This window comes from Periophthalmus magnuspinnatus, chromosome 7 (assembly GCF_009829125.3).
Source record: "Periophthalmus magnuspinnatus isolate fPerMag1 chromosome 7, fPerMag1.2.pri, whole genome shotgun sequence".
Classification (NCBI taxonomy): Eukaryota; Metazoa; Chordata; class Actinopteri; order Gobiiformes; family Gobiidae; genus Periophthalmus; species Periophthalmus magnuspinnatus.
In genome coordinates, this window is record NC_047132.1 from 12,853,245 (window position 1) to 12,874,343 (window position 21,099).

The following is a 21,099-nucleotide window of genomic DNA, read 5'->3' on the forward strand; positions in this document are numbered from 1 at the left end:
TTATGAAACAAAACCCCCAAAGATTTAAAGTAACAGAAGAGCTCCTGGAGTCGCCATGCTTTTAACGAGAGGCGCCATGGAAACGGGCACGTGTACAGTCGTCATGGGAACAGGGACGTGCACAGTCGCCACAGGAATGGGCACGTGTACAGTCGCCATGGGAACGGGTATGCGTGTGTACAGTCGCCATGGGAACGCAGAACTGTCTGGGCACCATGGAAAAAAAAAACAAAAAAAAAAACAAACAAAAAACGGCATTCCATCCTGGGGTTTTCATATGTACAGTCTCTGACACTGGTTTGTGCAGGAGTCCAGCTTCTGAAGTCACAATAAAATAACACTGAAATCATTCAAAGGAATAATCCAGATGTGGATGTGTTTAAAATATCGGCCAAAATGTTAAAATGACTTGAATTCACAACAATGACGTCTCTGTCCTCAAAGGTCAAAGGTCAAAGTGGTTTCAGTGGCTAGAACTCGTCCACGTAACCAGAAGGTCAGCAGTTCCAATCCCACTTTGATCAGTGCATGCTGTGGTTGCGTGTCCTTGGGCAATACACTTCACCCATCAAGCCCATTAATACTTGTCATCCACATTCCCTGGGGGTGTGATGCTAACTGGAGGCACTGCTCTGTCTGAAGCCTTGTTCCTCTCTGGTCTTTAATCTGATCATAAAGAGCTGACTTATCTGAACTACAACAGGTGAGCTGATTTGTGCTGATAAACAAGTCCCTCTCAAATAACATTACAGTCACAAGCTAGCATTAGCATTAGCATCAGGCAACAGTTTTTCAGTGAGTCACTCTCACCTTTTTGTGTAAATCAAACTCCTAAACAGGACCATGTCACTTTTTTTCTTGAGTTTTCAGACTATATCAAAACATTTTTGACAGTGTTTGCTAATGTATGGTCACCATGGTAACAGCTGAACATTCCACCATAGACATAAACGCAGAACACCCCCAGAGTGATGTCATTGCAAAGTATCTATTCATTACATTGTACTTCACCATGAAATATCCAAACCTGATCATTACTATCAGAGACTAGGCCCCAGAACAAGAATATGATTGGCCGATATGTGGTGATGTCATCTGAAACGCGCCATGAACGTAGGTCCGGTGAATAAACTCGCTCAAATCACAACTCAAATAATTTTACCTAAACCTATTTGAAATAGTCTTTCTGCCCAATAACCAGAGGGTAACCGGTTGAACCCTCACAAAAAGTCATACTGTTGTGTCTTTGAGTAATACACTTCACCCACACTATGCTCTCTAGGCACAGTAAAATGGCCAATTACTAGAAGGGCATCTGGCATAAAAACTTTCCAAATCACCATGGTACTGGTTAGTTGTGGCAACCCAAAATAGAAAAAATAAAAAATTAAACATGTTGAGAACATTATACAAAACATATATTGGCTTTTGTCTCTGCAGTGAACAGGCCATTTTGAATTATAATTGTAGGTTTAAACATTCATTCAGTATCACATGGACTTTTCCTGTGCAAATAGCGCCCCCCATAGTGCATTCTGTCATAATACACTATTTTTACAATTTTAAATTTCACGTTTGCATAAATGAACACATGCTGGGACCATTATGTCACAGTAAAACAAAACTGGCAGAAATGAACCCAGTCAAACCAGAGACAAGATTATGATTACTGGGCTTTTTGAGGCTTTAATGAAAATAATCATTTGACTTTTGTTTAGTCCGGGTTTAGTCCATAGTTGCTCAGGAGTCGTCCCATATTGAACAAATGAGTTGAGAAAATCCTTAAGTCTGTGTTCACAGTTAAACAGATCACGACTAGTCCAGGACTAGACCAGGACTAGACCAGGACTAGAGTTGGGACTAGCGCATGATCAGGACCTACCAGGATTAAACCAAGACCAAACCCAAGTCTACATCAGGACTAAACCAGAACTAGTGTGAACGCAGCCTTATATGGTACTAGAGTTTAGTCTTCCTTATGTGCACAGATGAGCAAAGACAAAGTAAATCCAAATGTGGTCGTGTGCCTGCACTGCAAAAACATAAGGCCTACTTGAGTTCAAAATGGCACCTCTGCTCTGACTGGAAACTAGATTATCTCATTTGTTCGTTCGTTTTTGGGACATTCATTTCTATCAAGTAACCCCTTTTCTCTAAGTTAAAGCCTCACTGTGTAACATTTCAGCCAAAACAAAGACTAGAATAAAACATTTATTTCTTTATGGCTAATTTCATTGCACCAAAAAACAAAAAAAAAAAAAAAAAAAAAAACAAACTTGAAAAACATTCTTTACAATCTTCACTGTGAGCAGGCTTGCCTCTCCACAAACTTGACTCATAACTTAAGCCTGATGGAGGGTAAACCACTTGTTTCCATGGAAATCTCATTGATTGGTCTGGAATATTCCACAGTATGGTATTAATCAACAGGACAGAAATGAACCTTTCCTGAACATGTTTAGAATGATGTGGAGCTGTGTCTTTCACAAGTTTAAGACAGACGAGTTTACACCATGGACCAGTATGAACCTACTGGACACTGAGGATTACACAGATATGAGACACATGGGAAAAGAAATCAAGATATGAACATTTAATGTGGAACATCACAGTATATTGTCTAAAGAACTGAACAAGTTTGAAATTTGTGTTATCGTGTGACAAATTTCCTTGAATCAAAACTTAATATTTCATCTTAAATTCAAGTAATTTTCACTCATGTAGATGTTATTTTTTGCAGTGTCGACTCTTTCTAAAGAGGGGGTATTTTACTTCTATGGGGTGTTACCTGTAACACATATTTAGATCACCATGTTTCCTTTTATTGTAAATACTATATTTACCCAAAACAACATGTTAACATGGTTTATAAATTTCACGTTGTTTTTGACTGTCAATCCTCCCTCTGCTCTCTGTGCTAAATCACTCGCCCTTCAGAGCACTATCACAATACAATCAGCTGCATCCCACTAATGACAAATCTGATGTGATGTGCAGTAGTTTCAAGTTGGTGTTTTGAATCATGTTTTTGTATATTTATGGAGAATCATCCTGTGGGAGCATGGGTGAAGTAGACTCGTACTGCCAACCGTAAGGAGGGTTTGAATAAGGCCCAGGAGAGATTGCTAGATTACTCAAACATCTAAAACCTCTACAGACATGTTTTTGATGAGGGAACAGTGGTAAAACATGGGAGAAAAATACAAAAAAAGGGTTTTTGCAATACCCCCTTTTTAAAATGGAAAATTGAAAACTTGCTATTTTAAAACTTTACAAAGCAACTTCATAAACTCCAAGTGGCTTCAGAGGGTTCGGTGCTGCTTCTCATTAAGAACATAATAACCGATAATCTGATAATCTGACATGAATAATCTCAAAGTGCTGCATTGGAAAATTACGTAATATTTTCTTTACAAAAATGGTTTACCAGGTTACAGTAAAGACAGGCCATTTTCACTGCATCTGAACAAGTTCCATTCATGTTTTTAAAAATCTCAGGTGGAGGGCAAAGGCCAGTGTAACTCTATAGATACTTTGGAGCTGATGTCATCAGCATTACCAGGGGAAGGGTGAAGCTAACTGGAGGCACTGCTCTGTCTGAAGTTCTGTTACTCAAGTTAGACTTTAATCCCAGTTTTGTTTTAACACAATCTGACTATAAAGAACTTAAAGACTTAGCTCGAACCACAACAGGTGAGCTGATTTGTGCTGTTAAACAAGTCACAAGCTAGCTAGCATTAGCCAACAGTTTTTCAGTTAGTCACTTTCACCTTTTAGTTGAAAATCAAACTCCTAAACAGGACCATGAACACTCGGATTGATAACAGGCTCCTGGAAATGTGCTCTTTAAATCCATTTTGTGTTTTTTTCTTGAGTTTTCAGACCACCACATTTTTTGGTAGTTATTGTTAATGTTTGCATTGTGTCGCCATGGTAAATGCTGAACTTTCCACCATAGACATACATGTAGAACACCTCCTGCAAAGTATCAAAGGGGAAGGCTCCAAACTCTCTCCATGTTCATCTTGTGCCAGTTTTCATTTCATGTGGATAGGCCCAGAAATTAAAGATCTTAACTGTAAACCAGGTCAAAACATCTGCATTTTGACAGTTAAACATGAAACTCAACCACAGAATTCTGTATTTAAGATCATGAACTGAAACTATTACACTGAAATCATGATTCTAATTCAATACAATTCACTTTAACAACAGTTGGAAAAAACATGATTCTTCCCTGCTTTAAAGACGCACTATGTAACTTTTCTGCAGGGCGATCAGCCACCTGCTCGTCTCCATGGAGATGTTATAGCTTCGCCTGGAATGTTCCATGGTATAGCATTTAACTTTTTATCCATTTCCATAGAGACAAGCATGAAGGCCAGATCTGTGGGGAGGAGACAGTAAGAATGCATGTTTTTCATTCAGGCATTACTGAGCAATAAAAACAGCTGTGATCGAGTAAAACGTTAGATGAACACATTTAATGTCATACTGTGGAACATTCCAAACGTCCCAGGCATAGCAATAGCATCTCCGTGGAAACCAGCAGGTGCCAGACAATCAGAAAAGTTATGTAGTGCCCCTGTACGACAAAAAACAGTGACCGTAAGTTCAGGAAAAGTTTCTTCAAAATGAGTTCCGGTGATGACAAAAGTAAAACTCCAAGATAAATTATAACTTTTACTCAAAATAGACAAAAAAAATGCACAGAACTGTTTTTGTTTACGAAGCTTTGGCCCTATTCCAATGTGTGCAAGAGCAACCAGTCCAAAAAGAGGAGAAAGAAAACGGAGACGCTACCATCTCGCTGTCCCAACAACGAAGACAAGTCAGTGCTCGACAAACAGGACAGAATAAAAAATATATTATTAAAAAAACAGAAATGACAAAACGAAGAGGGATCGGCAGCAGAGGGGGAGGGGCTCAGTCGATCTTCACCGCGGCGTAGATTTTCCGGATGAACACGTACGCGGCATAGAAGCCGATCGTTCCCGTGAGCAGCCAGAAGGAAAGCACCATCAGAGCCGTGTATCCAAAGTACAGGAGCGAAGGGATGAACTCTACGATGTCCAACTGGGAGAGAGAAGAGCGGAGGGGGGATAGAGAGGGGGAGAAGAGAGTGAGAGAAAGAAGTAGGAGGGGGAGAGACAGGGAGAGATGAGGGGGTATAGCACTTCAAAAGAATATTCAATTCAGTAAGTGGACAAAAGTTTTAGAGTGAAGACGTTTGGTCGTTTGGTTTTTACTGGTGGGACACTGCTTTATATCTGTCTGAACGGAGGAGCTAGAAACACTGAACTGAAGTCAATGTGTGTCGTTATGAATGTCAAGCTGTGCGTTTTAATATTACAGGTGTTCCCCAAGGTTCAATGTTTGGACCCATATTGTTTTCGATTTATACAAAGAATCTTTCGGCAGGTTTGGATCCAGCAAAACGATACTGTAGTCAGTTTATACAGATACCTTGGCGTTTGGCTTGATCATAACTTCTCTTTTGGAGGCTGCATTGGTTGGAAGTGTGAATGGAATTAGTTTTGTTTTAGTCATTTTGAACAGAATCCCAACAAGAGTAATGGTCAATTTGGTGACTAGTTGGTTCGCTAGCTGGTTAATGGGGATCCAAATAAATAAATACACATCCAAGAGGGAGACTTCCTCTACTTGTTTTTAAAAACAGCCATTATATTATTATTGAAAAATTACCTTGTTGACGAAGTAGAAAATGGCATAAATCAGAACATAAAAAGCGGATCCTCCAGAAACAAGGAACGTCCTCCACCACCACCGATAATCCTGAAACACACACACATATAAAGTTATGTTTGAAAGTGTTTACTCTGATAAAACAGGCCCTTTGGCAGAGTCTGAGGAGGAGAGCTGACTTTGAGACACCAAGAACAAACCAACTACTGTGGTTCTCCAGCAGGGATTCAGGGATTAAAACCAGGACTAAACCAGGATAAATAAAGGACTCAACCAGGGGCTAAACCAAGGCTAAACCAAGACTAAACCAAGACTAAACCAGGACTAAACCAGGACTAAACCTTGACTAAATCAAGGACTAAACCAAGGAGTAAACCAGGGACTAAACAAGGATAAATAAAGGACTCAACCAGGGGCTAAACCAAGACTAAACCAGGGACTCAACTGGGACTAAAGTAGAACTAACCCAGCACTAAAACAAGAATTAAAGTAGGACTAACCGGGACTAAAAAACAACTAAGGCAAGGCCAAACCAGAATCAAACCCAGGCAACATATTAATTACTGCCCTTTCAAAACTTCCCATTATTGTTTCCAAATGATTTGGAATAAAAAGAAACTAAGATTTAGTGACTTACCTGAAAGAATCAAACCATATAACAATAATTAAAAATAATACGTTTTATCCATTTCAACTGTAGATTGTTTAAGACAGAATTAAGTGTTTTGACAGAAGACAAAGCAACCTTATTTACCAATAATTGTCAAAGGTTTTAAATATTATGATTTTGATAAATGGTTACATAGAATAAATGAGCTGTACCTCCGCACAGAGCTGGAAATAGACCATGACGATGCTAATCTGAGAGCAGGACACCACCAAAATAATGAAGACCAGGAACAGGAACCCAAACAGGTAATAGAACTGGTTCTCCCAGATGGCCTGTGCAAAGATGACACAATATATCTGTGAATTTATTTCAGACTCGAGGCAGGGCCATTTAGAGCATTTAAATACAGATAGAAAACAAACATCCATCAATATGACAGAGGCTCAGGAGGGATGAAATGGAACAGAAGTGGTTTCAACCATAGACTGTATAAAGAAGTGGACTTAGTGAGTGTGATGTTGTTGTGGTAAAATTACAGTTGTAGATGAAAAGTAATCCATTTACGAAGCTCGTGAGTTTTGCAATACAGGAAAAAAGGTTTATTGTTTGTTACAGCAGATGCAGACAGGACAGGGCTCAGGCCTGCCTTGGCCACAGACTCGTAGCCTCCCGGCCTCTCCCCCATTTCCCCCATTTCTGACATGTTAATGAAAACTGTAATAAATGGAACCTCCTGAACTGAGGTCATGAACTTACACTGAAAATGAAGAAGAGCTCAATGAACATGGCTCCAAAAGGCAGGATCCCAGCCATCAGAATCCTAAAGGATAAAAAAAAAAAAACAAAAAAAACATTTAACCTCTCCCCTCCTCTAGATGTGTTCTGAAGGTGTAAAAAGTTCAGACTCACCCCACAAACTTGTTCATATACCATCGCTGCTCCGGCACCTGTCGTGGAATCTGATTGGTCCGGACGGGATTATCATACGGCTGTTTCCTGAAGCCAAAGTAATATCCCAGATACACCAGAGGCATGGAGATCCCAAACCACATGCAGAGCAGAGCCAGCATCGTCGTGAAGGGAACCTGGGAAGAACATAAAAAGATATATGGATTAAATAAAAACATGTGTCTCTCCTACAATATTTTCGGATGTGTTCTGATGTTGTTTCCTCATCACAAACAGACCTAGAGCTGTATTTTGTTTCATTCACACATGTTTAACACACAAACCCTGCATATTTTGGCTGAGTTCTTTTCCACCTTGTGATGTCATTAAGTGGTAGACTGACTAAACTCAAATATGACAAATAACAAATGTGTGAATGAAACAAAACACATCTCCAGGTATGTTTTTGATGAGGTAACATTATAACATGGCTTATAGCTCATAAGAGTCAATTTTGCATAATATAGACCCTTTAATTATAAGATGATTTATTGTCAAAGAATCTGGAAGTGCGTAGTTACCATGCTAGTTGTTGTTAGGTTTACTGCGATGCCAAAACTCCGCTCTGGTCTCAGAGAGTTGTGAAAAGTGCTTATAAACTCATCATGGTGAAAAATTACAAACTCTTTTACTCACCGCTCCTGACGAGTGCTCTCCCCAAATGAAGCAGTTCAGGACAAAACAGATTCCAAACACCACAGCGGGGTACAGCGTCGCCGTCTACAGGACAGACGCAGAACTGCACTTTAGGATTGTGTAAATTATCCTGGCGTTTTAATTGTTTAAATGTTTTTTAAGCTTACACAGAATGCTCCCTTCTTCCACCTGTGTCCTTTCAGTGTGCGGTACAGACGGCCAGCGAAGTACCCTCCAAAGACACTAGAGGGCGCAAACACCGCTCAGAATCACATTAAACACTGCAGTTACATGCACACTCAAAGTCAAAATTATTATCAGAGCATGTGTATTTGCCGATTCATCATTTTATATAGGTTATAAGGGTTTATATGGGACACCAGCAGAAAGGGGAAGCGAGTGAGATAGCTGAAAATGTTGTATTTTTTTATTTATGTATAAAAAGGGAGATTAAACTCATGATTTAATCTGGTTTAATGTGTCTTTATATAAATTCATTGTTTCCTAGTACTTTTTTCAGCATAAATAGTTTTTGAATGAATGCACTCTTCTCTTTTAATGTTAATTTTATGATGATTATTTATGTTTTCACTATTGATGTTGTGTTGAGATTTTAATGTCTTTTAAATAAACTTGCCTTGCCAGTTTGGGTCAGATACACAGAGATACTGAACAGTTTTGAGAGCTTTTCCCACGCCCCCATTTTAGTCAACCAATCGATCGTCAGTACATTTAGTCAAATACAGCTCTAGATATTTGAAGTTATAAGGCGATTAAATTGATCCAATTTTGTGATTAATGTGTAATTGGAATAATCTTAAAGGTTCAGATACAAGTTAATAATCAGACGGTGTGCATGTGAACAGACACTCTTTAAAGTCTCACCCCATAAACATGAAGAGGAAACAGGACGTGGTCATGAGGGCGCCCCTACTGGACGGAGACAGCATCCCCAACATGGCCACGACTGAAACAGACGAGAACGTTTACCCCTAATGTGACACTAAATAATATTACTCAAGTACAAAGTAGTGGACCAAAAAATTACTCAAGAGTAAAAAAAAGTATTTATGAAAAGTACTACACAGGTAAGAGTAACTTTAAATCAGATGTCACGTCCTGACAGTTACTCTTTTACATTTTGGTGAATTATAAATCAGATGATACAAGTAAAATGTGCCACAAACTAAATCATATCTGAAGGAGTCAGAAACACAAATGTTCAAATCATTTCATATTGTTACATAAAACTCAAGTCTCTTAAACAATGGGTAGAAAAAAAACAATAACTGAAGTACGTTCCTGTGAGTCAGATGCCCTCCCCCGAGAGTCAGATGCTCTTCCTGCATGTCAATGGGGTCTTATTCCGCATACAAATGTCTAACCCTGTAGTTTAGATCTGTTCAAACATGTTTTAAAATATCTCTGTGTGTCAGGTGCCCTCCCATCCCTGTGTGTCAGATGCCCTCCCTGTGTCTTATTCTGTGTAAAAGCTGCTAACCCTCTAAACTGATCCAAGAATTACATGCATTTCAAAACATGTATTTAGAGGTCTTAAAGTTCAGATTTCAGTCTCTCAGGTGTGAAGGTTCCTGGGGGAGGTAAAGATGTGACGTATGAACTAAATCTTGATTTTTAAAAATACCTGCATTACATTTCCTCAGCTCTAGCTCATAGTTTGTGAAATGTTTATAAATGTAATACTGAACTCACAGATGACGATGAGGATCATGCAGAAGAGCTGTATCCCAGAGCCCAGGAGAGAGCTGAGGATCATGGGATACTGAGGCGGCCTGAAGACGTCTCCATGAACGTTCTTCCACCCAGACTCCTCCATTGTGTCCTCCTGCGGTGACAAAGAGACAGGTCAATTACACGAGTTACAGTTACCATGGGGACACCACGTGTACTTTAAAACACAGCCCGAAACATTTTTATATGGACTGAAAAGCAAATGTTCAGGAGCCTGTGATCAATCTGAGTGTTTTTGGTCCTGTTTAGGAGTTTTCAACAAAAAGGTGAGTGTGACTAACTGAAAACCTGTTGGCTAATGCTAGCTTGTGACTGTAATGTTATTTGAGAGGGACTCGTTTAATCAGCTCACCCGTTTATAAAGACAGATGGATATGTCAGACCATTTTAATGTATCAGCCTTAAAATTCAGAAGATGCCTAAAGCTTTATAAAGCTTTACTTGAACACTTTAAGACAATACTGCAGAAAACGTGAGTACACTGCTGTCTAGTCCAGCCTGCAGTAAAACAAGGTCGAGGATGAAATTAAAATTAAATGATTTGTGGGAAAATGATCAAAATCAGCCCAAAAATATCAGCATACCTCATTGGCCATCAATTTCTCGGGATTCTGAACTATCAGTATCATTTAAGGCCATGAAAAAACCCCACTGCTCTAGCTCTAGCTCTTTCTGGTCAGACTGAGTTAAAACAAAGCTCAGATTAGATCAGTTACGTGTGTATAGAGCTTCAGACAGAGCAGTGCCTCCGGTTAGCTTCACTAATAACTGTCAATTTTGAAGGTTGGATCCTGAGCTCTATACTTCTTGACACAATAATTTCAGTTATATTAAAGTCATAGTAAGTAACTTTCTGGAGGAGGAAAGTCACCTACATGTTCCATGGAAATAAACAGTTAAAACCATAGTTGAACATGGAGATAGATGTTATATTGTAATTCTGTGTACTTACAATATCGTCTTCTCTGTTGTAGTTGGCGATGTCCTTCCTCAGAGTCCTGATGATGATCATACTGAGTATTCCTGAAACACAGAGTTCACATGAAGTCCCAGACCTGGATCATCACCGGATTTAAAGAGTGTAAAAAGGGACTGACCAGAGAGGAAGAACACCACCACCACAGAGTTCACGATGGAAAACCAGTGGATCTGAACATCGCTCATGGTCAGATATGTGTCCCAGCGAGACGCCCATTTGATCTCACTCTCCTGAAACACAAATATGATTATAAAAAACAGTACCACAGCAATGAGCAAAAGAACACTAGAACTATGGCTAAGAATGAAATAAGCAAAAAATAAATAAATTCCAAAACAGGACCTCATTTGTAGGCCAAATGAGTGTATTTATGGTCTGGTTTTGGGATCTGGGTTTCTGTTATATTCAGCCTTTGTGGTATAAAAACCTGCATTACAGGTTTTCTTCCTTTAGAAATAAGAGTTTGACATTTTAGAAAAAACACACATTCTATCACATGAGATTAACACCAGCTACACATAGGCCTGTCACAATAATATATTTTAAAGTTTGATATATTACATAAGTAAATATAGACGATAAACAACAATATTGAAACTAATTTATGCCACTCACACAAAAACCCAAGAGGAGATTTAAACCACAAAATCAATTCTTAATCTACAATATTGTTAAAAGTGATGAGCTGGAATAAAAAAAAACGGTTGAGTTGTTAGTTTGCATCTGTAATGAGTCAGAGAAGTTATTCTTTCAGCATTCTAGGGCTCAGATGTCATCATGCAGCAAAAAATATCCCAAAATCTCTCAGTAATGCAAAGAAACAGTAAACAGTGTTCCGTCTAAAGTACATAACAATATAGTGATTACCATGGCTTATCTACTCAGAGCAGAGACTGGACACTGACCTCCCACCGCACGGAGTAAGTGAAAAGGACTTCGTTTTCTTTGGTCGGGTCAATCTCCTGAGGAACTGACCCACTGGCCTCTGGCAATGTGCAGGACCCTGACTTCTCATCTGCCTTCAAATCTGACAAAAGAAACAATTATTAATATGTGTTTTTATACTTACACCTGCTTCATCAGAGTGTACAGGGTAAAAGTCATCTACATGTACGACAACGGCTCCAACAGGTCAGATTAAATGAGTGTTAAAAACGTTTGATAATCAGATCTATGTTTGTAACCGTTTTTAATTAAGAAAGTCTTGTGATTGTCTTAATGTGCGCTGATGTGCTGTCTGGACCAGGACTCGCTTTGAAAAACAAGTTAGTGATCTCAATGGGACTTTCCTGGTTAAATAAATAGATAAAAGATACATTTAGGATGCTCCCATTTGCCTTCCACTTTGTATTTGAATGTCTGGATTGGAGTCTCCCATCGGCTCACAACAGTGAGGAGACAAAAATGGAGTGTTGAACCGCTCCATGGGTTTCAGAATGAAGGAAAATTAGGCCAGTTGCCGTTACCATAGAAATTAAGGTTTTTATTCTGTACTCTTCTGTTTTCATGTTAATTTTATTTGTGATTATTTATGTTTACTTTGTGTACGAATTGTGCTATACAAATAATATAATATAATAAAATAAAAATAATAATAATAAAATACATAAATTAATTGGGAAAAAAATGATCAAAAATGTTGCATATAACAAGCTGAATGTTCTATGCTATGAAATACAAGCATTACTGTGTTTCAGAAGACATCACTGCATTCTATCGGATAATCATATTTAAAACAGATGGGGGCAGCTAAAATTAATATTGTTTAAATGCAAATTTGTGTTATAATCATAGACTCTATATATAAATGAATGTAGCTAACCTGCTACCTGCCACGTTCCAAATAGGAAATGAGCATGGGTTTTTATTTTGCTATTTTTCTGTGAATCAAATTAGCTGCCTTCTTTCCCCGAGGTCGCTCCCACTAAAGTTAGCAACAGGTTTGATCGACAGGGTTGCCAAGAGCCCACTCCCTGCTAAACCAGCGCTGCAGGTGGGAAGGGACGTTACCTTCGACAGGCTGCGTCCAGATTGGCTCTTTGGTTGCTATGATACAGCTGGAATTCCAAATGTGGAACTCTGCTCCAAATTCGTCACTATAACTGCTAGCTTTAATGAGGTTCATTTGACTGGAGCTGAACGCTATGGGTGACATCAAACTCACTTAGTCCAGTTCTTTAAACTGTCTGTGGGTCTAACGCAGTGAGTTCTTGGGTCTAGTCACTGATAGAAATGATCAGGTTCAACAGTTGTGAATTTACCTTTTGGATATTTCATGCTTAAGTACAATGTAATCAAAAATAAAAAAACAGGTCTTGCGCCCTCATGTGGGAGCATGACCATCACATTTTAGAATCCGAAAACCACCAATGAAATGTTGTGACGTCATGTGAAATGCAGCCATTGGCCGAACAAACTGACAGCACGCAGTCGGCTGATATTCTGAGAGCACCGAAATAATTAAAACGAGAACGACTCAGAATAAATGTGTGAATGACAGAAGTGTTTTCAGTTTAAAGGTCCTAACGGTTCGTTTACCATCGACTTTGACGCTCTGGGGCACGACCTCGAAGCGCACCACCCTGTAGTTGTGTGTGTCGCCCTCCTCCAGCTTCTCTCTGTGGAAGTACAGGATGAACGACAGGTGGTTGTGCAGGTAATACTGAAAAACACACATGCAAATATAATTTAAAATACAGCACATAAACACAAGCAAAAATACACAGAGAGAATATGAACTTCACAGCCTGAAGTACAGTGTATAAATAACAAAACATCACACATCATTATATGTACTCCTGTTTAGGATTTTGATTTTCAACAAAAAATATATGAGAATGAAATATTGTTGGCTAATGCTAGCTAGCTTATGATTGTAATGTTATTTTAAAAACACAAATCAGCTCGTCTATTGTAGTTCCAGCTAATTCAGGTCTTTCAGACCTTTCAGATTCTGTTAAAATCATAGACTGTGTAAAAAAGTGGACAAAGTCAGTGTGACATCACTCACAGTGTTCAGCTCCAGTCAAATTAAGCTCATCAAGGCTAGAGCAGTTATAGAGGGGAATTCGGAGACAAGTTGCATATTAGGAATTTCGACTGCAAGTACCATAGCAACTAAAGAGCCAATCTGGAGCAAGGCTGTTGAAGGTAACGCCCCTTCCTGCCCACACTGCTGGTTTAGCAGGGAGCTTAGCAACACTGTCACTCAAACGTTGTTAACACTAGTGGGAGCAACCTCAGGGAAAGAAGGCACCTGATTTGTCTGTTATTAATGTTCATATCTTGATTTACAGACACAATAGTGAAATGAAAAAAAAAAAACGGATCATGTAGATCAGGTTAATATGAACATTTTAAGACAAAAATTATGAGTCTGACAGCAGCAGTTACAGAGAGAGGGGACACAGTTTTTCAATGTAAAGTGAATGAGTCGATGGAGCCGGGAGCACGTCCATGATCACTTCCTATTTAGAACGCGGCAGCTAGCAGTTTAGCTATGTCCATTTTATATACAATCTACGACTTAAACTGTTTATTCCTGATGTTGGCTTCACCTTGTCGTTGTCGATGAACCCGATCCTGTATCCGTGCTCAAACTGAATGTCTTTGGCTGCCTCCTTCTTCTCCTCCTCTGCCATCTCTCTGTTTGGATAATATTCCAGCCGTGTGGCCACAGGAAGGTTATCTGCAATTCTGAAATAAACACACAAACGCACTGGTCAAACACTATATATATATATACACACACACACACACACACACACACACACACACATATACATACATATAAAATACATATTATATATACACACATACCAACTCATTCCTGCATCTTTGACAAACCCCGGTGACACTATGCACAAATTAGCAAACACTGCCAAAAATGTATCTAAAAACTCAAGAAAAAAAATACAAAAGTGATTTAAAGAGCTCATTTTCAGGAGCCTGTGATCCGAGCGTTCATGGTCCTGTTGAGTTTGATTTCAACAAAAACGTGAGAGTGACTAACTGATAAACTGTTGGCTAATGCTAATGCTAGATTGTGACTGTATTGTTATTTGAGTGGGACTTGTTTAACAGCACAAATCAGCTCACCTGTTGAGTTCACATAAGTCAGCTCTTTGTGGTCAGATTGTGTTAAAACAAAGCTAAAATTAAAGTCTAGCTTGAGTAACAGAGCTTCAAAAAGAGCAGTGCCCCCAGCTAGCATTGTGTGGATGACCTCACTCACAGGTGAACGTAGTACTCCTCCTTGATCCTCTCTGCAAACAGTTTACTCTCCTCCACACTCAGTTTCTTCTTTGGACACACCAGCTCACACTTTTTATCACTGGTCATCTGAACATTATACAAAGTGTTCACGATACGGTCCCCACGCAAAACCTCACCTGGAAAACATGAAAAATACAAATAAAGGGTTACAAACCGAATGGTAAACAAATTAATTCAAATCTGTTCCAATCTCTAAAATCTCAGAAAATATTGCATTTGTCTTAAAAGGCCCATATTGCGCCATTTTTCGACCTCTGTGTGTTAAACGTGTGAATGAAACAAAACACAACTGCAGGTCTGTTTGTGACGAGGAAACAACATTTGAACAAACTCTGCATATTTAGTACTTCTCTCAAACTGAAAACACTCTGTTCCACCTTGTGATGTCATGTGGTAATACAGGAAGTGCTCCACTGTGTTTTAAAACTTCATAAACCTTCACTAGAATTATTTGAATCATTTCAGCCCTGGAATTGTCGATCTCTACTGAACTAAAGGTAAAAGGAGCTGTTAACTTGAAAACAACTACTTCATGACATCACAAGGTGGAACAGAGCATTTTGAGCTTTGGAGATGTTACAGACTAATAATAAAGTGTGACTCAAACATGTGTGAATGAAACAAAACACAACTCCAGGTCTGTTTTTGAGGAGGAAATAGCATTAGAACACGAGTTAAAGAGTCCATTTTGCGTAATATAGGACCTTGAAGATATTTTGGATGTTTCACTGATGTCTTTAAATGTCTCTTGTTTATGGAGTTAGAGATTTATAGCCAGCTTTATGCTACTGCATTTAGAGTAGTGTTGTCACAAAAATTTCAAACTCTATTTTGATATTAAGGAATAGATTCAATACTCGATGCCGATTCCGATACCACAATGATAATAAAAATACATTTTCTAGCAAATAGCAAAATATGATTTTATCTTTAAAAGCAAGTTACACTAATAGCAATAAAATAGAGAACAATAGGCTGAACAGCAGTACAGCACGCTAACATAACACATAGACAACGAACTGAATATGTGTGTATGGTATGTTCCATTGAATTCTTCATCCTCGGTGTTGCTTCTTAACAACTCTGCCTTCTCCGGAAGTAGATGAAGCGTGGCTGCCATACTGGTGCACAAGCCTAGAGTGCTCTCGCACAAGAGGTGAAATTATATATTTTAATAGTTTCACACATAAGTCGCATTTGGGTATAAGTCGCATCCCCAGACAAACTATGAAAAAAGTGCGACTTATAGTCCGGAAAATACGGTACTAGTCTATGTGTCTTATACTTGTTCTGATGCAGCAAGATCACCTAAAGATATTCAGGAAAGGTTCATTTCTGTCAGGTCAACTTTTTTAGTATCAATATCTGCGAACAATCTAGTTTCAATACTAGTTTTAGCATTGATTATCTGGTTTTTGATATTTTAGACCTATTATCAAGAGCATCAGGTCCCTCTCAGTGTCTCCCTTCTCAATAAAATATGACTTGGGAAAACAAAAAACATATTATAACAACTCATACCGAGGTTTTCTCCTTTGTAGACAATCTGGTCTGGGACACAGAACGGCAGAGAGTAGAACTCAAAGGGCAGCTGGGTCCTAGAGCTCGTCAGCTTCACTGCCTGAAAACATACAAATCAAATGTCTTATTATTACTATTTGGGATTGATTATTGCATAAGAATTAGAACATAATAAGTGCAACTGAATCCCAAAAGGGTTTCATATTTTCACCCTTGTACATCTGGTTTAACATGGGTGACATATTGAGACCACTGACTGTATATATAAAAGGGACATAGCTAACCTGCTAGCCGCCACATTCCAAACAGGAAGTGATCATGGGCGCCAAATGCCTCCATTGGCTCTGGCTTCAATTCACTTTCTATTTGCCCCTCTCTCTGTAAATGCTGCTATCAGACTTGTCATTTTGGTCTTAAAATGTTCGTATTAACCTGCTGTACATTGTCCTATTTTTTTTTTCACCATTTTGTCCCTACATCCAAACATGAACATTAATAACAAACTAATCAGGTGCCATCTTCTCCGAAGCCACTCCCACTAGTGTTAACAACAGGTTTGATTAACAGTGTTGCTAAGTGCCCTCTTCCTACTAAATAGCTTCACTCCAGATTGTCTCTATGACCACTTCTTTACTGTCTGTGGGTGAGACAGACAGATTTATACCTTGATGTCAACGCTCTCTCCCTCTCTGAAGTCTCGAGGAGCCACTCCAGGGACGTAAAAGGGCCGAGCAGCGGGCAGCAGGGTCAGGAGCAGCAAGGCCCACCACGTCTCCTGAAAAAAACAAATAAACAAACAGATGAACAAACAAATAAACAATGAGATTTTGCAGGATGGAGAGGAGCCAGAGACAGACAGAGCAGTTTTGTCTCATCCTTTAAATAATAAACATGAAGTGTAATGGACATGTTGTAGTCTTGTATTGAATCAGTAGGGATGATGTGAGGATTTACACGGTATAATTGGTGCATTTAAGCTATCAAAAGCATATAAAGAAAACACATAAAACACATTCACAACACAATATATAAAAAAACGGAACCAAATAAAAGTCATGTGACTCGAAATGTGACTTGATACGATCAAAATCTTGTCTCATTCTTGTGTCTTCTCTTGTGAAAATTCTGTCTTGTCCCACCCAAGGCCCACATTTATCTAAAGTTAAAGAAACAATCTTAAATTAACTTTTGTACAAATGAATGACTGTGGGTGAATTACAGAGATGTATATTTAATTATATTATTTCACTAACTTTTTTTAGCACAGACTTTTTGCATCAGTGTTGGTGTCATCACCATGAAAACCGGAACATGTGGTCACGGTCTTGTGGCATTTTGATCTTGCGAGATCTTACGGTACGAGATCTTGTCCCATCTCTACTCGCTATGGATTTTAAATGTGATGCTGATATTTGCAGAGACTGATATTTCAACCACAGGCCAAATATCATCAAACAGGGACTAAAAGTGGACTACACCATTTACACTGTAGTTCTAAACAGTTATTTTTCCTTGGACTCTATTAAACAGGAATAACTTGTTTGTCAATGGCTAATCCACGCCTACAGACATCAGGATTAAATCATCATGACATTCAGTTAGCCCAATGATGAACTATGAGAGAGTTTAATATTTTAAAGAGGAGGTATTCTGCAAAATCAAAAAGTGTAGCTTTCATGTTCTAATGCATTTCCCTCATCAAAAACATGCATGTAGAGGGTTTAGACGTCATCCATGCATGTTTGAGCAATTTAGCCATCTCTACTGGGCCCTATCCAAACCTTCCTTACTGTATGTCCCGGTACAAGGTTCCGCCCACAAGTCTACATCACCCATGCTCCATAAATATACAAAAACATGATACAAAACTACACAGCAACTTGACAAACCTGATGTGATGTGCAGTAGTTTCACTCGTGGGATGCAGCCGATTGTGTTAGTGTGATAGTGCTCTGAAGGGGGAGTGACTTAGCACAGATAGCAAAGAGAGGGGCATTTTCAAAACAATAAAAGGAAACATGGTGATTTAAATATATTATGCCAGGAGTTAATACACCATAGAAATAAAATACCTCCTCTTTAATAATCTAAAGAAGTAAAATACCTCCTCTTTAATGCCCCATAGAAATAAAATACCTCCTCTTTAATATCCCAAACAAGTAAAATACCTCCTCTTTAATGCCCCATTGAAGTAAAATACTCCCTCTTTAAACGTTCATTCAACAGCCTCTGATGACACTAGTGACCCAGCTGCTTATCAGATTGTTCTCCAGCTCTTTTGTTTTTTTCTTCATATTGTTTTTGTAGGTGCATCTCTAGGGACATTCCTCACGTCTGGACAGTTATGTAAAGTTTTTGACATTTGATCCTGAGCTGATGACGTCATCACTCCTAATTCCATCCTCTTTCACTTTAATGTTATTTTCACATATTTTATCCTGCTCCTTGTGTAATGTAGTTTTGTGTGTATTCTGCTTCACCTCTAGAGATAGACTTTTGACATCGTGATACTAAGCAGGGGCTCTACATGTATGCCTATGGTGGAGTGTTCAGCATTTACCATGGAGATACAATGGACACATTAACAAACACTGCCAGAAAGGTTTTTAAGATCGTCTGAAATTGGTAAAATGAAAATGGTAAAAACTTTGTATTCAGTGATCATATTTAACCCACTTTACACTATTGCATTAAACATGCAGCCGCAACATTTCATTTGACGTCACTCATTTCACACGAGCTGTGCGGCCCTGCCTTCGGCCCTTTCAAACTAAATCGATCTGAACTTCAAATGCGATTAATCAATTTAATACATTTTTTGCCCGGTGCCAGTGCAAAGTACTTAATCTGGCTGTTTATAAATCTGTTCACAAACTAAAGACGGTGATAGAAGATGTGTGAAAGTGGATCACGATTTGACTGTTACTTGGTGTCAATCGTAAAAAAAAAAAAATCTATGTGTTTTAATAATCGTAATAGCAGCGTATGATTCAGTTTCACCTGTTTTAAGGATAACAAACTTTGAAACATGCTATATCGCCACAGTGAAATATTGCGATAAACAATAATATTGAAATGACTTCATGCCACCAACACAGCTGACATAAAGCAGGAGAACACATGTTTAAATAGACAGTAACATCAAGAGGCCTGAGCTGCAATAAAGATGTAACAAAATGAACCAATAATTAGCCATACAAGTGATCTATTCAGCTCTCTACAGCTCAGATCTTATATGACTTAAAAATGTCAAATTCTCCTCATATTTGCAAAGAAATTGTACAGACTATAAACACTGAGCCCCAAAACATATTGTTCCAGCTTTAAGTCGATACAGCGATGATTGTGACAGGCCTACATCCCTGCTTCCTGATTCTGCTTGGGGCAGGTGTCCGGATAACAGCTTACACAATTTAAACTGGCTGCCAAATATCACAGCCTAATAAACACGTCAGGACAAAAAACAAGATGGAGAATGAAGCACAAAGAGAGACCATTTTAATAATAAATCTTATTATTCAAATAAGACTCGCCTGTGAAACTGTGTGGTAAAGATTTGCATTCATACAACGAATCCCAAACCCTGACAGCAGCTTCCGTAGTTTTGACATGAATTAATAAATATAAAACATGATACATTTACTTGTTCGGGCTTTTTTTTTATTATTTGATTAGAAAATCTTTGTTTGACAACTGGACACAAACTCCCAAATGAACGACCCAAACTAGCGCAGAGAGCTAACAGCTAAGCTACAGCCAGAGAATACTAAACATTTGGCAAATAGCATAAGAATATGTAAATGAATTCGGGAGTTTTAAAAGCACAATCCAGCCCTGACAAAAATCAACAAATGTGTTTTCTACTCGAATCTGTCTGACACTTTCGCTCACTGCTAGCCTCATGCTAACTTAGCCACAGCGACAACATCCTCACAGTAAGAGCTTAAAACGTGACAAATGACGTGCTGTCGCTTATAAACACAATAATCACACACGAGTAGCGTTCAGAGGAAGCCATCGCTGTCCGAGGACAGTGATTTTGTGGTTAAAATCGGGCAGTTTTTGGGCGAACAGTTGAAGAAAGAGTTGCTGCTCCACTCACCATCCCCGCGGCCGCCATCTTGAATACGTGTCATACGTGACGTCAGAGGAAGGAAGTGAAAAAATGGGCAGTAATAAAATAATTTCTTATTTTAAATTTATAATTTTTTTAAAAAGTTAATGACTAAAAACGCCATTAAATAAAGTGATAGGTACAAATCTATTTTTATCACTCAGTATTAGTAGTAGTAGTACCAGTAGTAATCGCCACATTTTAAAGAAATTGTACTTTTCTAGTGGCATACTTTTACTCCTAGTTGAGTAATATTTTTATTGCAGTAACCATATTCTTACTTGAGTAATACAGGGTGCCCATAAAGTATCTTTACAAACATTGAATCACAAAGGCACATGATAAAATATATTAATTAGATTTGTTCTGTTGTACTCAGTGATTATGAACGTTTTTAATCACATTGCATTTTTGTATGTCAGGCATCCTTTTGAATGAACCCCTAAGAAATGGCTCCTCCCCAAGAGAAGGCACATGGAACTCACTCGCTTAGTCCACTTCTTTATACAGTCTGTGGTGGACACTGACTGTAGTTCAGCGTCCCAGACCTACTGTGTA

General features: G+C 38.6%; 1 protein-coding gene across 1 annotated transcript; it reads right to left on the reverse strand.

Moving 5' to 3' along the window:
• Positions 1-2,145: 2,145 nt before the first annotated feature.
• Positions 2,146-20,570, reverse strand: tm9sf4 (transmembrane 9 superfamily protein member 4). The gene is made up of 18 exons (XM_033969758.2): positions 20,530-20,570; positions 17,092-17,202; positions 16,428-16,527; positions 14,866-15,022; positions 14,189-14,327; positions 13,170-13,293; positions 11,537-11,658; positions 10,750-10,861; positions 10,605-10,675; positions 9,614-9,746; positions 8,786-8,867; positions 8,068-8,143; positions 7,901-7,984; positions 7,226-7,401; positions 7,073-7,136; positions 6,529-6,648; positions 5,707-5,796; positions 2,146-5,076 (listed from the first exon to the last, which is right to left on the reverse strand). The coding sequence occupies exons 1-18, from the start codon at positions 20,545-20,547 to the stop codon at positions 4,927-4,929; spliced, it is 1,929 nt and encodes a 642-aa protein (XP_033825649.1). The 5' UTR covers positions 20,548-20,570; the 3' UTR covers positions 2,146-4,926.
• Between the last annotated feature and the right edge of the window lie 529 nt (positions 20,571-21,099).